Consider the following 15,225-nt stretch of genomic DNA (forward strand, 5'->3'; position numbering starts at 1 on the left):
TCTTGACATTGAGATGCAATCCATATCGAAGGCTGTGCTCTTTAATCTTCATAAGTAAATGTTTCAAGTCCTCTTCACTCTCAGCGATCAAGGTCGTATCATCTGCATATCGCAGGTTGTTAATGAGTCTTCCTCCAATCCTGATGAGTGAAATTAGTCAGTCACAAAAAGAGAAATACTGCATAGGACCACTCTGACCTTTTGGTTAGCAGCTGAACACTTAATCACTGTCCACCAGGACTCCTTAATTCAGTTATGCTGTTGTTTACATCTTCCTTAAAATAAATATATGATGAATATATGCTATTTATCCCTACAATCAGGAATTAGTTTAAAAAGTGTAATGTAAACAGTAATGTTAAATTGTGGTCTTTCTGCATTGTTTTACTTAGCATTCTGTGAAATTGCTTACTTACGTGCTCTAATTCATTTTACTTTCCCCACTGTAAGTCCTGGTGTGGTGCTGTAGGATAATGCACTTAGAATGTAAGGTATGACTGAACTGCAAGGTTGGTGGTTCAAACTCAGTAGCAGCTCCTTGAAAACCTTATACAGGGTCGCTATAGATCCGAAACGACTCAACAGGACTCAACAACCACCACCACCCTTGATTTAACTATAGTATTTCATTTAGTTAAGAGCTATAATGAACTTAAGATACAAAAGGTTATTTCAGTAGAAATTTAAGTGTATTTTTTCCTTTTCTGAAAGTATCACACAGGTTATTGAACTTTTAGATGGAATTCACGTCTGTGAACCTGCTCTCTCATGTGAAAAGATAAGTGAAGTCATTGTCAGAGACTGGATGGTCTGTCTTTCAAAACAGAAAACTGGAATTTTATCTCAAAAAGTAGCACCTAAAACTAACACACATTTACAGCTACATTTTCAAAAGGAAATTGGAATTGAAGGTGAGATACTGCAGGAGGATGGTGAGCTTCAATTTTGCTTATGTATATATTTGCAGTAAAACTGGAACATTTTTAAATGTAAACTAATACATTTAAAAAGTATTTCCCAGACATTTTTCCCCTATAGAAACTCAAATATAGTACTTATTCTGTTAAATTAAAATATATAAGGGACAAAGTCTTTTTCCTGCTTTGGATATAAATTCTGATACCTCTGAAGAACTGAGCTTCTTCTAATATTTACATTTTATGTATATCTAAGAAGAAGTTTGGATTATGAAACACTATAACTATTCAAAGGAGTGTTTTAATTTAGATCAGTGATTAATACCTGGGAAACTCTATAAAGGGTGGCTTTGAGTGAGAACCAACTCGACAGCACTTAATAACTTAACAACAATATGCAAGTAGCTAGTATTCCAAAGGAGTCCTGGTATGGTGCTATAGTATAAGCACTGGTCTGCCAACTACAAGGTTGGTGGTTCAAATCCACCAGCTGCTCCCTGGAAACCCTACACAGGGTTGCTATGAGTCAGAACTGACTTGATGGCACATAACAACAGTATTCCAAAAAGCAACTTCTAAGATACTGCTAGAATTTTTCAAAGAACTAAATTAAGGTCCTTGTTAAGTATGTACATAATTTAGGCCACGAACAAATTTTCAAATATCCACTGATTTATGATATGGTCTTAGATTAGATCCCTTTGGTGGTGTTGGTTCTGACTCATAGTGACCCTATATAGGGTTTCAGAGGCTGTAAATCTTTATGGGAACAGAAAGCCTTATCTTTCTACTGCAGAACGGCTGCTAGTTTTGAACCATTGACCTTGAGGTTAGCAGCCTGACTCATAACCACTACACTACCAGAGCTCCTTGGATTATATATAATTTCATCATGTAGCATTAATAAATTGTTCATGTCAAATAAATGGCAGAGTAGCTCCTAAACAAATGTTGGAAAAATGTCCAGGAGAAAAAAACTTAACAGTAGAGGCAGTAATTTGTATTTTAACAGTATTTATAAACAAATTATTTAAAAAAATATGTAACATATATTTTGTTTTACACCAGAAGAATCACAATCTGATTTTCCATATGGATCATTTCCCTATATTGCTAGACCTATACACTGGCAAACCAGTCACAAAGGTGAGTAATGTTTTCAGGCATTACTAAATGATGTTTTTCTTCTGATTATTTTAATGACCTTACTTTTTCCCTTCTTAAATTAGCTTTTCTTGTCAAATTGAGGAAATCCAAACCACAGCTTAACTGAGTACTCCAGAGGACAACAACTGAATTGAAGACTGGAAAGTACCAAAATAGAACTTTATATTGCAAATTACTACTCTCATAGATTGGTATTTTCAGCTATTACTATCATTTGTATAACTTTTACATACAATTACTATCATTTGTATAACTTTTACATATAATTTTGGAAAATAGTCAAAACTAAAGAAAGATGACATTGCAAAACTGCTTAAATGTCCCATTTTGACACATGTCTTGCAGTTAGTTTGACATTTTGCAGTTAATGGTTCCAAGTTTAGCTGAGTCATCTCATTCTTCACTTCCTGTAAACCACTCCATAGATTTGTCTTTCTCCATGAAATTAGTTTCCTTTTCTTTGTTTGATTGATGATCACTGGCTACTGAAAATAAAATACGCATTTTAAGATAAAATTATATGTGTCTGTGTATTTTAAATATATTTTTTAATGTTGTTTATTTATATTAAAGGAGTCCTGGTGTGGTACCGTGGGCTAATGTGTCATATTGCAAAGTCATTTGAACCGCAAGGTCAGTGGTTCAAGCTCACCAGCCTCTCCTTGGAAACCCTATACAGGGTCGCTATGGGTTGGAATTGACTCCACGGCACTTAACAATAACAACAATGTATATTAAAAAGTAACAAAGAAATCTAGGTTATGGTAGAAGTGGGGGTGGTGGTAAATGAGAAAGAATGTTGTTGTTGTTGTTAAGTGCCTTTGAGTCGGGTCCGACCCATAGCGACCCTGTACAGGGTTTCCGAGAGTGTAAATCTTTACGGGAGTAGAAAGCCTCATCTTTCTCCCGCGGAGCGGCTGGTAGTTTCGAACCGCTGACCTTAAGGTTCGCAGCCCAATTCGCAACCACTACGCTACCAGAGCTCCTTAAAAGTTGTAATAAAAGATGTAAACATTCTTGAATCTTTTTAACCCTTATTATAATATTTTTAACTAGCTGAAAAGAACATCAGAATTAGTGTTATTAAGCTTGTATAAATCAAGTATTTGGGGAAATACAGTTTATATAAAACAGAATTAATTAGGAATAGAGTTTATTATTCAAAGGGACTAGTTTTGAGCATTTGCCTTAAGCCATATATTATTGTAAGAACTTTATATATGTATTTCATTTAATATGCACAACTTCTCAGGCTTAGAGTGGTTGAGTTGTTTAAATATAAACATGTTTTAGGTTTTATAGTATTGTTATTGTGGTTGTTATGTGCCATGGAATCGGTTCCGACTCACTGCATAGGGTTTCCGAGGCTGTAAATCTTTATAGAATCAGAGCCTGGGAAAACAAATGCTGTTATTTCTGGGTTTATTCCTTAGGCTACAATGATTTAAAATAATATGTATCCTGAAAAACAGATTTTCAACTAAAACCTTTGCCTTTATAGACTTTACTATCCAAGAGATGGCTAGACATTAAATAATCATTGTTGTTGTTAAGTGCCGTCGAATCGGTTTCGACCCATAGCGACCCTGTACAGGGTTTCCAAGGCTGTAAATCTTTACGGGAGCAGAACGCCTCATCTTTCTCCCGCAGAGCCACGGGTAGTTTCGAACTGTTGGCCTTAAGGTTCGCAGCCCGATTCGTAACCACTACACTACCAGAGCTCCTTACAAGTATAAAACTAAAACTGTTACAGGTATTCAAAGGAAGTACAGTGACTATAATAGGGCTTTTTCTCTAGTTAAGCAACCAGCCAAGCAAGTGACAACTTTACTGAGATCTGATAAACAGGCATTAGCAACAGCAGCAAAAGAACAGGGATGCTGGGGTCCGGTGAAAAAGTGGATTGCATAAATTTGGTTAGAAAGAGAAATAGGGGCCACGTCCTGCAGGATATACTTGTAAGCCTGCTATGGAGTTTGCCTATCCTAAGGAAAATGAAGTACCATATAAGGAGTTAATTAAGGTAACATTTGGATTTGTGTTGGAAAAAAAAAAAAAAAAAAATCACCCTGACTGCAGTTAGAGAGCTGACTGAATGGGAAGCAGAGTATCTTCTGGTGTCATATTTCTATAGTATATCTATCTTGAAGTCATACAGTAGTAATGCCTTCATAGTTGTTAGAACATTTTTAGATACACAGAAGCTCTGAAGTACTATTTGAAAACTCTGTCAAGGACTACTCCCTTTTCTGCTCTTTTATTCACCTTGTAGCAAAATTCTGTCATTCGTTCATTCTTCTGAATGCCTACTATGTAAAAATCCTAATGGTACTACTTGGAAATGGGGCTGGTTGACTTCAGAGCAAAGAAAATTCTGCCCTCCATCCCTATTTCATGTAGAGTACTGAAGTGTCTTTTCAGCATACTGTACTTAGTTGTAGAGCTTCCTAATAGCAGCTCTTAGGGGCTAGTGTTGAAGAAGATATTGCAAGCATTTAGTTGTATACTTGATCAAAGTCCAGTTTAAGCCCTTTCTCTAAACCTCCTCTGAACACTAAGCATGATTATTATCTGGCTTATTAGACATATGCCTTCTTCTAATGTTAGCTGTCCATGTTATTCTGGCTCTCTTTGTGATCTCCTAGAGGTGTGGGACTGGTTCACATTTTCCCAGTACCTTCCTGAAGCTCCACTTTTCCAGGGCAGTTAAATAGTAGACAAAAATTTGCTGATGTTAAGCCTACACTGGGTCTAGTATGATTTCATATATATTATTGTTTTGTGCCTTTGAGTTGGATCCAACTCATAGTAACCCTGTATAGGGTTTTCAAGGAGTCCTGGTGTGGCACTATAGGATAAGCATTGGACTACTAACTGCAAGATGGATGGTTCAAACCCACCAGCTGCTCCTTGGAAACCCTATACAGGGTCACTATGAGTCTGAACTGACTCAGCGGCATTTAACAACATAGGGTTTCTGAGAGTGGCTGCTGAGTTTGAACTACCACCCTTGAGGTTAGCAGTCCAGTGCTTATCTACACTATAGCATCACACGAGAGCTCTGAAAAACCTTCAAGTCTCCCACCCCATAGATTTAATTCTGCAGTGCTTTGTACGCCTAGATTGATCATATAATTAACTTAAAACTAACCAGCTGCCATCAAGTCACCCCTAACTCATAGTGACTCCATCACAGAAGAACTATGCTTCACAGGGTTTTCAATGGCTAATTTTTCCAAAGCAGAAAAATTAGGTCTTTCTTCTGCACATAAAATTAGTATAATCCTGATCACATTAATTTATATGCCCTGATTATGCCTTAAGTGTAAGAATTTTAAACCTGGATGCTAAGAACAGTGGTGATGACAAAAATAAAGTTGAGAAGGGAATTTAAAGAAAAATTATTTTACATGATAACATTTGGAATCATCCATGCCTGACTATATAACCCAGGGTTATGCTTGATATTTTCCCACCCATCCCTCTTCCCCCCTTGGTTTCACTCTAAAATCTGATAAGTTCTTAGATAACACAACAGTGAAGATTCTATTTTAATTCCATTTTCCATGAACTTTTTGAAGCCCCTCATACATACTCATCTTTCACATGCATTTGCCTAAACCTAGCCCTAGGTTTTAAAGTTGAAACAGCTTAAGGTAAGGACAAACAATGGTAAAGCACTGGACTGACGGCAAGGTTGATTTGAATGACAAGGTTGGTGGTTCAAAGTCCTCAGCCACTCCTTGGAAACCCTATACAAGATGGCTGAGCCGGAAGCAACTCGATGGCACCTAGAAGAAATCAGTATACAGATGTGCTGTGTTCAGATAGAACTGGGTTCTCATCTTGCTGTTTTTGTTCTTTCTGCTGCTAGTGTTTTACCTAATCTGAATTTTCTGAGTTTATGTCTTCTTCAGTAAAGTGAACATCTTAATGCCATTTCATAGATGTATGCATGTGTGTATGCATGTGTGTGTGATTTTAACATGTTGCTTTTGGGGAAAAAAATTCTTTTAAAGTAGAAAAATGTGTTTTTACCTAAAACGGGAGAAGCTGCTTGCTTGTGTTAGAAAGAAAGCCTGTGGAAGCATTTGATACCCATCTGTGCTAAATTTTAGCATAAAAATCTGGAGAGGAGTATCAGCTCTCTGGGTCTGAACTGGGTTTTCTACAACCACATGCCAGTTCCCATCTAGTCAGAACTGACTTCTGGCAACTCCATGAGTGTCAAGAGTAGAACTGAACTCCATCGAGCTTTTAATGGCTGATTATTCAGAAGTAGATCACCTTCTGAGGTGCCCTTGGATGGACCTTCCCATTAGTAACCAAGTATGTTAACCATTTGCATCACCCTGGAACTCTGCAACCACATACTACAAGACAAGTCTAGCCAGTTTATGTGGGCCAGAGAAAGAAAACTTGGTTAACTGAGGCCAACGATACACCCTACTGGGAATCTGCAGTAGCCAAGGTTGTGACAGAATGACCATTGTGCCTATCACCTTTACAACCCTTGCTCCCCTCTCAGCCTACTCCCTGCTAAGCTTATTTAAGTAAAATAAATGTAAATATTATAGTAGGTAAGTGTGTGTGGCTATCAGTAACAGGTGGTTTAAAATTTAACCTTGACTCAAAATAAAGCAATGATGAATACACTTATTCCTTCCTATATAGGACCTGCCCATAGAATCCTTCAATCTTGCAAATCAAGGCTAGAATTTTTTTTTTCTTTAGTTCTTTCAGCTTGAAAAATGCTGAGTTGTGTTTTTCCCTTTAACTGGAGTTAGTTTTCTAACTCCAGATCTTTACTCATTTCAATATAGTACTTTACTTTGCCTCTTTAAGCTGCCCTTTGAAATTTTCTGGTCAGTGAAAAAGAGGAAGACTCTCAACGAGATGGAATGACCTAGTAGCAGCAACAATGGACTCAAACATAATTGTGAGGATGATGCAAGAGCAGGTGGTGTTTCATTCTGTTGTGCATAGGGTCACTGAGTTGAAACTGACTCAACAGCACCTAAGAACAACATCCTAATATAATTTGTGAATCCTAAACCAGAACTCCAGGACCTTCATTGCTTCCCATACTCTCTGTACACACTCTCATTGAGCTGTCAAGGCCTGTAATCTACAAATATAGTGTGTTACTACTATACATCTACAGGGATTAGTATGAATAAAATATAATCACTTTTGTTTTGCTCTTTTTGTTGCTGGAATTCTCTCTAACTCACTCCATACAATCGTTCATTGAGGTCATGGTTCTTAATGCTTTCACCACCAAAGAAAGGATTTCATCAAAGGAAGCAGTAATACATAATTAGGAATTCTGGCTTTAGCCTAGAGTCAGACAGATCTGGGTTCTAATATAGCTCCTTCACATCACCTTGGACAAATTACCTCTCTAAGCCTCAGTTTCTTCATCTGCAAAAATGGAAATAATAGTATTTACTTTAGGCTTGGCTGTGAATATTAAAAATCTGTTTTGAATGTAAAACCTTCCAACTGGTATGTAGTTACAGAAAACCCAATTTCGACAGAGCTGATGCTCTGCTCCAGGCTTTTTGCTAAAACTTCCAGTCGAGGTTATCGGGTGCTTCCACTTAGCACATCCAGTAACTATCACCTATGACAAGGATCATTTATTTATCATTTATGGTGAAAATTTACTGTGTGATTGACAAAGCATTTCTAGTTCATATGATTATTTTCTAATTACTCTGTCATTGTAAAAGCAACTTAAATTCCAACAAAAATGAAATATGTACCATAAGTGATAGTACATATACCATGTCTCATGTTTAAAAATCAGATCTTAATACTACTTAATAGAGTGGTGAAATCCTTTACAAGTTATATAAAATAAAAAAATAAAGAAAAAAAATTAGGCCCAGATATAGAATGGTTCTAATTTATTAAAAATAGGAAATAAAAAACCAGAAATGTGTACGAAGAAAACAAGAGTTAACCAGTCAATGAAGTCTGGATAATGAGATTACAAATAAATTTATTTTCTTCTTGAAAATCCCTTTTGAATAAAACAAGTATTTCAAAGAAAATGGCTCAGATTCTTTTAATGGTTAAAAGACTTGAGGCTATGGTGTATGAAGTGTCATTTTAACGTAAGTCACACTAAAAATCCTTTTAATTTAGGTAGGCTACCCAAAACACAGAAGGATACAAGAGAAAAAAGGATCACTGAAAGAGGGGCACCTCTCACTACTAATTGAACTCTGAGTGTTGTAGGCTGTAAAAGATGCCTGTAATGACTGACCAGTGCTCAATAAGTAACATGCGTAAAGCTGATATATCACTAAACCATACCTTGAGGATAGCTATGAGCTTGAGAAGGGTCAACTACTTTTTCCACTGAGAATGAGTTGTGTGATTCCTGAGAACATTTTTCCATCACTTCCACTGTCCCACTGGATGAAGACGATGAAGACAACCCCAGTCTAACGTATCTTCCTTTTTTACCACAAAGCGAACAATCTATTGGTGTGGCACTAGGTCCCCGGGGCAGCTGAACCTCATCTCTGTTGTAGTTTCTCACAGCCCCACTGTGATGCTCAGAGCGCTCTCGTTGCCATATATAATGAGTTGGTGCAATAGCCATAACCTATAAGTGGAAAGCTTACTTTGAGACTCTTACAAAGATTTCATAATGTAGTAAAACTAAGAATAAACATTTAAAATCAAGAACAGCTATCTCTAAAACTAAATTACCAGTGTTCAAAGAAAAATACAGAGCATGCAATATTACCAATAAAGTGACCCATTTGGTTAGGTCAGAAAGACAATAATTCACAATGTATTTAAGTTATTTCAACTGGGAAATAAGATGGAAGTAGTCTTCCAGCTTGTCAGGGTATTTACTTTTCATTTCTCAATATTCTGACTTTGGGGAAAATGAAGTTAACCCAAAACAATATATAATTGTTAACCTCAGGAAGTTTTGGGTTTAAAAAAAAAAGCTTTTGAGGTTCTAATTATGTATGTGAAATTAATTTCAAAAGATTTGTAAGTATGGCAAAAGATACAGTGAATAAGAACACAGGTAACTTACTCAACCTTTCTGTTCCTCAGTTTCCTCATTTGTAATCTGGGGGTTAATCATACTCTATCTTAGAGCATTGTTGTGTGGTTTTGATGAGGTATTATTTGTAAAGCAAATAATAATGACAATCCTCCTTACATATCAGTCCTGGTGTGGGGCTAAAATGTCATCAAGTTGGTTCAGACTCATAGCGACCCTGTGTAGGGTTTCCAAGGAGCGGCTGGTGGAGTTGAACCACTGTCCTTTTGGTTAACAACCCAGTGCTTACCCGACAGTGCCATACCAGGACTCTACATAACATTTAGAAAATACAAGCCATTTAAGAAGTGAGCAATATAATCAAGCTAGGAAGTGTACATACATGCTGACTTCATGACTGAAGTCTAAAACTTACGTACTTCTAAACAAAAATAATTAGTTTCATTTACCAATAATGCAAAGGAAATAAGAACTGTTGAAATTTAGAGCTAACTGGTGCCTTACTAATTACCTACTCTAGTGATTTTCAAAGTGTTTCGAGCCCTAAGGTTTCAGAGGTGTAGGTATACTACTGTAGGAGGGGCAACGGAAGATTGAGCCAGTAGAGAAGCTCAATATTTTACCTATTTTATATGGAACTGTGTGTAACATTGTATTTGGAAAGAAAAGTTTTTGCAGTTAAAAACAAAAACTTTAGAAATCCCAGATTTAGACTAGTTCCCTCAGAAAAAAGGGTTATTGTGTTATTCCCTAAGATAAAGGGATGAAGAATACTAGCTAGGCTAATATGAAAAAGAAGAATATTTGTTAAGGTTAATTTTATTTTAAAATCTACTTTTAGATTTTTTTCAAAATATTTTCAACCTAATATATATAATACAATTACATAAACATGAAAAGGTACAACAAATAGACATTAATACTAAATATAAACATTTCTATGACAACTCAAAACCAGAGTCAAAGCTTCCTGAAGTGATGAAGTAGAATTAGATTATCTTACTCCTGGTGTGGCGATGTAGGTTCAGCACTGGACTGCAAACCACAAAGTTCAAACCTACCAGCTGCTCCTAGGAAACCCTATACAGGGTAGCTAAGAGTCTAAACCAACTGGACGGCACTTAACACTCCTTCCATTTTCCTCAATACTTATATTCTATACTTTATTTATACTTGTATTTTATACTTTATTCCCTTTGTCTGGTATAGCTCCTTTCTTCATTTGCTTCAAGGTCCCCTTTTCTAATAACTAGCTTTCAGATTTTGTTGTCTCTCAGAGCTTTAAGCATATAACCTTCTAGTACTGAGATTTATCTTTTTATGCATGTCATCAACTGAAAACCCCCTAACAGCAGGAATGTCTCATATACCCCTGTATCCTGCATCACATACTCTCCACACAATATCATCCAGTCATTTAATGATATATGAAAACATGAACTGGAGGCCAATAACATGACTTGTTCACCAACATGATTTGTATACAGCAAAACTTAGCAAGAGCAGACGCAAATTACAGGAAATTCTGCTGAATTTCAAAAACCTGCTATTTCTGCAATAAGCTAAGCATCGTGGTCTCCACATGCTAGTCCAGCTAAAAAATATATACATGTACTTGTTCAAATATACACTAAAACCTGTGAAAGCTAGATTCTGTCAGAGAAGGAAAACTCAAATATTTTCCAATAAAATAAGCATAAGCAATAGGAAAGTGCTAAGACTGCACCATGTCAAAAAGTAGAAAACTGGAAACTCAAAAAGCAAGGCAATCCCGTCAAGTTCCAGCTCTCACAGGGTTCACTACATGTTTTGTTTACATGCGAGGGTAAGTAAAAAAGAACTGCTCCAAAACCGTTGTTAGATGTTGTCAAGTTACACAATCCTATGCACAACAGAATGAAACACCGCCCGGCCCTGTTTCATCCTCACAATTGTTATATTTGAGATCACTGTTGCAGTCACTGGGTCAATCCATCTTGTTGGGGGTGGGGAGTCTTCCTCTTTTTCGCCATTACCACCTGCTTGGAGTTGGAATAGTCTCGATAGCAGTAAGTTGTTATAGCCTAAATAAATTTCACCTCTGAGGAACTGATGTCAAAAAGATAACTGATCCTAAGAAAATAAGATCAGCATATGTAGGGAAACAGTCTATTCTTTTCTGAAGAAGCCCTATATATTTTTCTAATTTAATCATGAATCCCTTTTCACAAAGGTATTTGAGGTAGCTTACAAAATGAATAACTGCAGGAGAAAAATAAAAATTAAACTAGGATCCAAAAAAGGGGAAATTGGGCTAAGGGAGTGTAAAAGCAGAAATGCTAGCAGAAGTGTTATATTTAACCAGGTGTCATCAAGGTGACTGACTCATAGAGACCGCGTGTGTGTCAGAGTAGACTGTGCACCACACGGTTTCCTTGAAGCCACAATTAATAAAAAGAGACCAATTAAAAAACTTATTATTATTTGAAATAATGTTCTTTTTTTGACAGCAGAGTACAATGAAAAGAATGCTGAGTTTTAATGACCACGACAAGTCATTAAATCTGTGAAATGAAAAGAACACTTAAACTATTCATAACCTAAGAAAAAAATAGTAATCCACATTTTAAAAACTAATAATGAAAATATTTATGAGCTTGCAAAGTACTACTGTATTGTAAACCAGTTTGAAGCTACTATTTTTACATGGATTTGTTTTAGGATGATGGTGATTGTTATGTGTCATGGAGTTGGTTCCAACTCATAGCAACCCTTAATAGGGTTTCCGAGGCTATAAATCTTTACAGGAGCAGAAAGCCTCATCTTTCTCCCACGGAACTGCTAGTAGTTTTGAACTGCTGACCTTGAGGTTAGCAGCCAGATTCGTAACCACTACGCCACCACAGCTCCTTCTGTTTTAGAATTTGGGACCAAATAAATGTTTTGTGTGGCAATATGCCAGTACAGGGCTCTCAATCATGAATGCATAGCTTAATTTCTAGCAGCATGTTTGCTACTTTGTGCTGCAAACTCTATACCTTCAGCAAACATCAGGAAGGGTGTACCAAATAAAGTTGATGACTTACTCATAAATGAGCTGTTGACTGACTACTTAGATAACAGGGAAAATCTATTAAGAAGTTACCTTTTCTGTACATCAACAAGATTATGAAAAAAAAAAAAGGCATTTTTATTGCAATAGGGGAAACCTGGTTAAAACAGCCAAAAAACAAAACAAAACAGCTTATCTACCTACCATTACAATAAGAGAGGTGGTGCTAAGTGAGCTCAATGAAAACTTGTTTTATAGTTTATTCTATTTTTATTTCATGGATAAGAAGCTAACTATGAAAAAACAAAAAAAGAAGTCATTACATTTACGCCAGCACTCAGTAAACATGTATTAAGTACCTAGGATATGCCAGGCACTGTTCTAGGAACCCGAGGTAAAATAAAAACAAATAAAGTTCTTGTCTTACTGGAATTTATATTCTAGTGGGGGTAAATATAAATTAGCAAGATAAATAAATAAAATGGAATATATTATATAGTAATTAGGTGCTATGAAGAACATTGAAACCAGGAAAGGGAAGAATAACAACAGGAAATACTAGTTTTTAAAATACCATTCCACTCACCATCTAAATTGTTAATGTTCAACGGCTGTCAGTCTATTCTCAGAGCACATATGCACAGAACTGTGCAACCAACATCAAAAAAGAAAGCATCCCCCATAGAAAGCACTCATCCTCCATGCCTCTCTTTCCAGTCCCTAGCAACCACTAATCTAACTTCTTTCTCTATGAATGTGTCTGTTGTAAACATTTTGTATAAATGGAATCACAAAATATATAGTCCTTTGTGACTGATTTTTTTCATTTAGCATGTTTTCAGGTTCATTCATGTTTTAGCATGTTTCAATGCTTCTTTTTCTTGTCAAATAATACTTCATTGTATATATGCCACATTTTATTTATCCATTCTCCAGCTGATGAACATTTGGGTTATTTCCACTTGGGGCTATTATGAATAATGCAATGAACATTCATGTACAATTTTTTGTATGCACATGATTTCAGTCTTCTTGGATATATACTGAAGAGTAGAATTTCTAGGTTATGTGGTTGTTTTTGTTAAGTGGCATTAAGTCAGTTCTGACCTGAAGTGACCCTGCACAGGGTTTCTGAGGAGCAGCTGGTGGGTTTGAAGTACTGATCATTACCCTGTGTTTTCCAAAGCAGCTATGCTACTTTGCATTCTAGAAGTTTATGAGGGTTTCCATTTCTCCACATCCCATGTCTTTTTTTTTATTATTATTATAACCATCCTAGTTGGAGGAGTCCTGGTGTACTGCTGTAGGATCAACACTGGACTGTTAACCACAAGGTCTCTACAGAATCGCTGAGTTGGAATTGACTCAACAGCACTTAGCAACAATCCCAGGGGTTGTGTTGAAGTGGTATCTCTTTGTGGCTGTGATTTTCATTCCCATATGGCTAAGAGCCTTGAAAGTGCAATGGCCAAAGTGCTTGTCTGCTAAGTGAAAGCTTGGAGATTTGAACCTACCAGCTACTCCATAGGAGAAAGACAAAGCAATCTACTTCTGTAAAGATTTACAACGCTCGAAGCCCTATGGGGCATTTCTACTCTGTCTATGTTGTTGTTGTTGTTATGTGCCATGGAGTTAGTTCCGACTCACAGAGACCCTTTACAGGATTTCTGAGGCTGTAATTCTTTTGGGAGCAGAAAGCTTAATCTTTCTCCCACTGAACATCTGGCAGTTTCAAGCTGCTGAACGTGAGATTAGCAGTCTGATTCATAACCACTACGCTACCAGAGCTCCCAGGGATGTTATAAAATGGAATTGACTCATGGGCAGTGGACTTGCATGACTAATGATGTTGAGCTTCTATTCATGTGCTTATTGACCATCTTAATATCTTAAATAAAAAAAAAATTTTTTTTAAAAGAGAGCCTACTCAGAATTTTCACTCATTTTTAAACTAGTTTATGTGTCTTTTATTATTGAAATTTAAGAATTCTTTATATATGCTATATACAAGTCCTTACCAGATACGTGATTTGCAAAACTTTTCTCCCATTATGTGGATTCTCTTTTCACTTTCTTGTTGTTGTCTTTTGAAGGACAAAAGTTTTAAGTTTTGATAATGTCCAATTTACCTATATTTTCTTTTACTACTTACACTTCTAGTGTCATAGCTGAAAACTGATGATGAAAGTGTATTCCTATGTTTTCTTCTAAGTTTTAACTCTTTATATTTAGTTCGTTAGTCTATTTTGAGTTAATTTTAAAAATATAGTATGTTGTTGGTAAGTGCTGTTGAGTTGGTTCCAACTCAGAGACCCTGTATAGAGTCTCCAAGGAGATACAGGTGGGTTTGAAGCACTGACTTCGTGGTTTACAGTCCAGTGCTGATCCTACAGTGCCTCAACATGAGTCCCAGTATGTTGTAGGGGTATAATTTTATTCTTTCGTTTATAGATATACAAAGTCCTTGTATGGTGCTTTGGGATAAAGCACTGTATCACAAGGTTAGTGGTTCAACCTCACCAGTGGCTCCTTGGAAACATTATACAGGGTCGCTATGAGTAGGAACTAATTTCATGGCACTTAACAACAACAACAACAAATAGATATACAATTAGTTATCCCAGCACCACTGTTGAAAAGGCTATTCTTAACCCACTGGATCTTCTTGGTACCCTTATCAATCAATTGAACATATGAGAATAATTCAAAAGTACTTTTGGTTCCATAGAAACAAATTTTGAGTTCAGGACTAATATAAAACTTTATACAAAACTCAGGTGAACATCATCCCAAATCACTGAAGCTTTGCAACTATTTTATGGAAATGGTGCCCCACATAAAACAACAGTTTTTCAACAGGTCAAATGTTTTGAAAGAACAAACAGGATGGCAGATCGGGTGGAAGTGCAGCAAGGAGCTCCGCCAGCAACAACACAGAATATCCGACCAAGCAGGCTCAGGGGATGGTCCCAGAACTCTGAACCACATATAAAGGAATATTTGGAAGTTTGGAAGGCTTACAGCTGGGGGAATTTGTGGCAGAAGCAAGAAATCCATTGCTTTCTAATTCGAGA

The 15,225-nt window shown here is 36.5% G+C and overlaps 2 protein-coding genes across 2 annotated transcripts in view; one reads left to right on the forward strand and one right to left on the reverse strand.

Annotated features, from left to right (window-relative positions):
• Window positions 1-2,190, forward strand: part of TRMT61B (tRNA methyltransferase 61 homolog B (S. cerevisiae)) — a 101,168-nt gene extending 98,978 nt beyond the window's left edge. Inside the window, 3 exon segments of the mRNA XM_006835283.1 lie at window positions 712-932; window positions 1,986-2,063; window positions 2,147-2,190. Of these exon segments, the coding sequence (XP_006835346.1) occupies window positions 712-932; window positions 1,986-2,063; window positions 2,147-2,190 (343 nt within the window).
• A 287-nt stretch (window positions 2,191-2,477) lies between these two features.
• SPDYA (speedy/RINGO cell cycle regulator family member A) overlaps window positions 2,478-15,225 on the reverse strand; it is a 41,195-nt gene continuing 28,447 nt past the window's right edge. The window contains exons 5-6 of the mRNA XM_006835170.1: window positions 8,409-8,703; window positions 2,478-2,569 (exon numbers count right to left, since the gene is read on the reverse strand). Coding sequence (XP_006835233.1) covers window positions 2,478-2,569; window positions 8,409-8,703 — 387 coding nt within the window. The remainder of the gene's footprint in view (window positions 2,570-8,408; window positions 8,704-15,225) is intronic.

Source organism: Chrysochloris asiatica, unplaced genomic scaffold (assembly GCF_000296735.1).
Source record: "Chrysochloris asiatica unplaced genomic scaffold, ChrAsi1.0 scaffold00016, whole genome shotgun sequence".
Classification (NCBI taxonomy): domain Eukaryota; kingdom Metazoa; phylum Chordata; class Mammalia; order Afrosoricida; family Chrysochloridae; genus Chrysochloris; species Chrysochloris asiatica.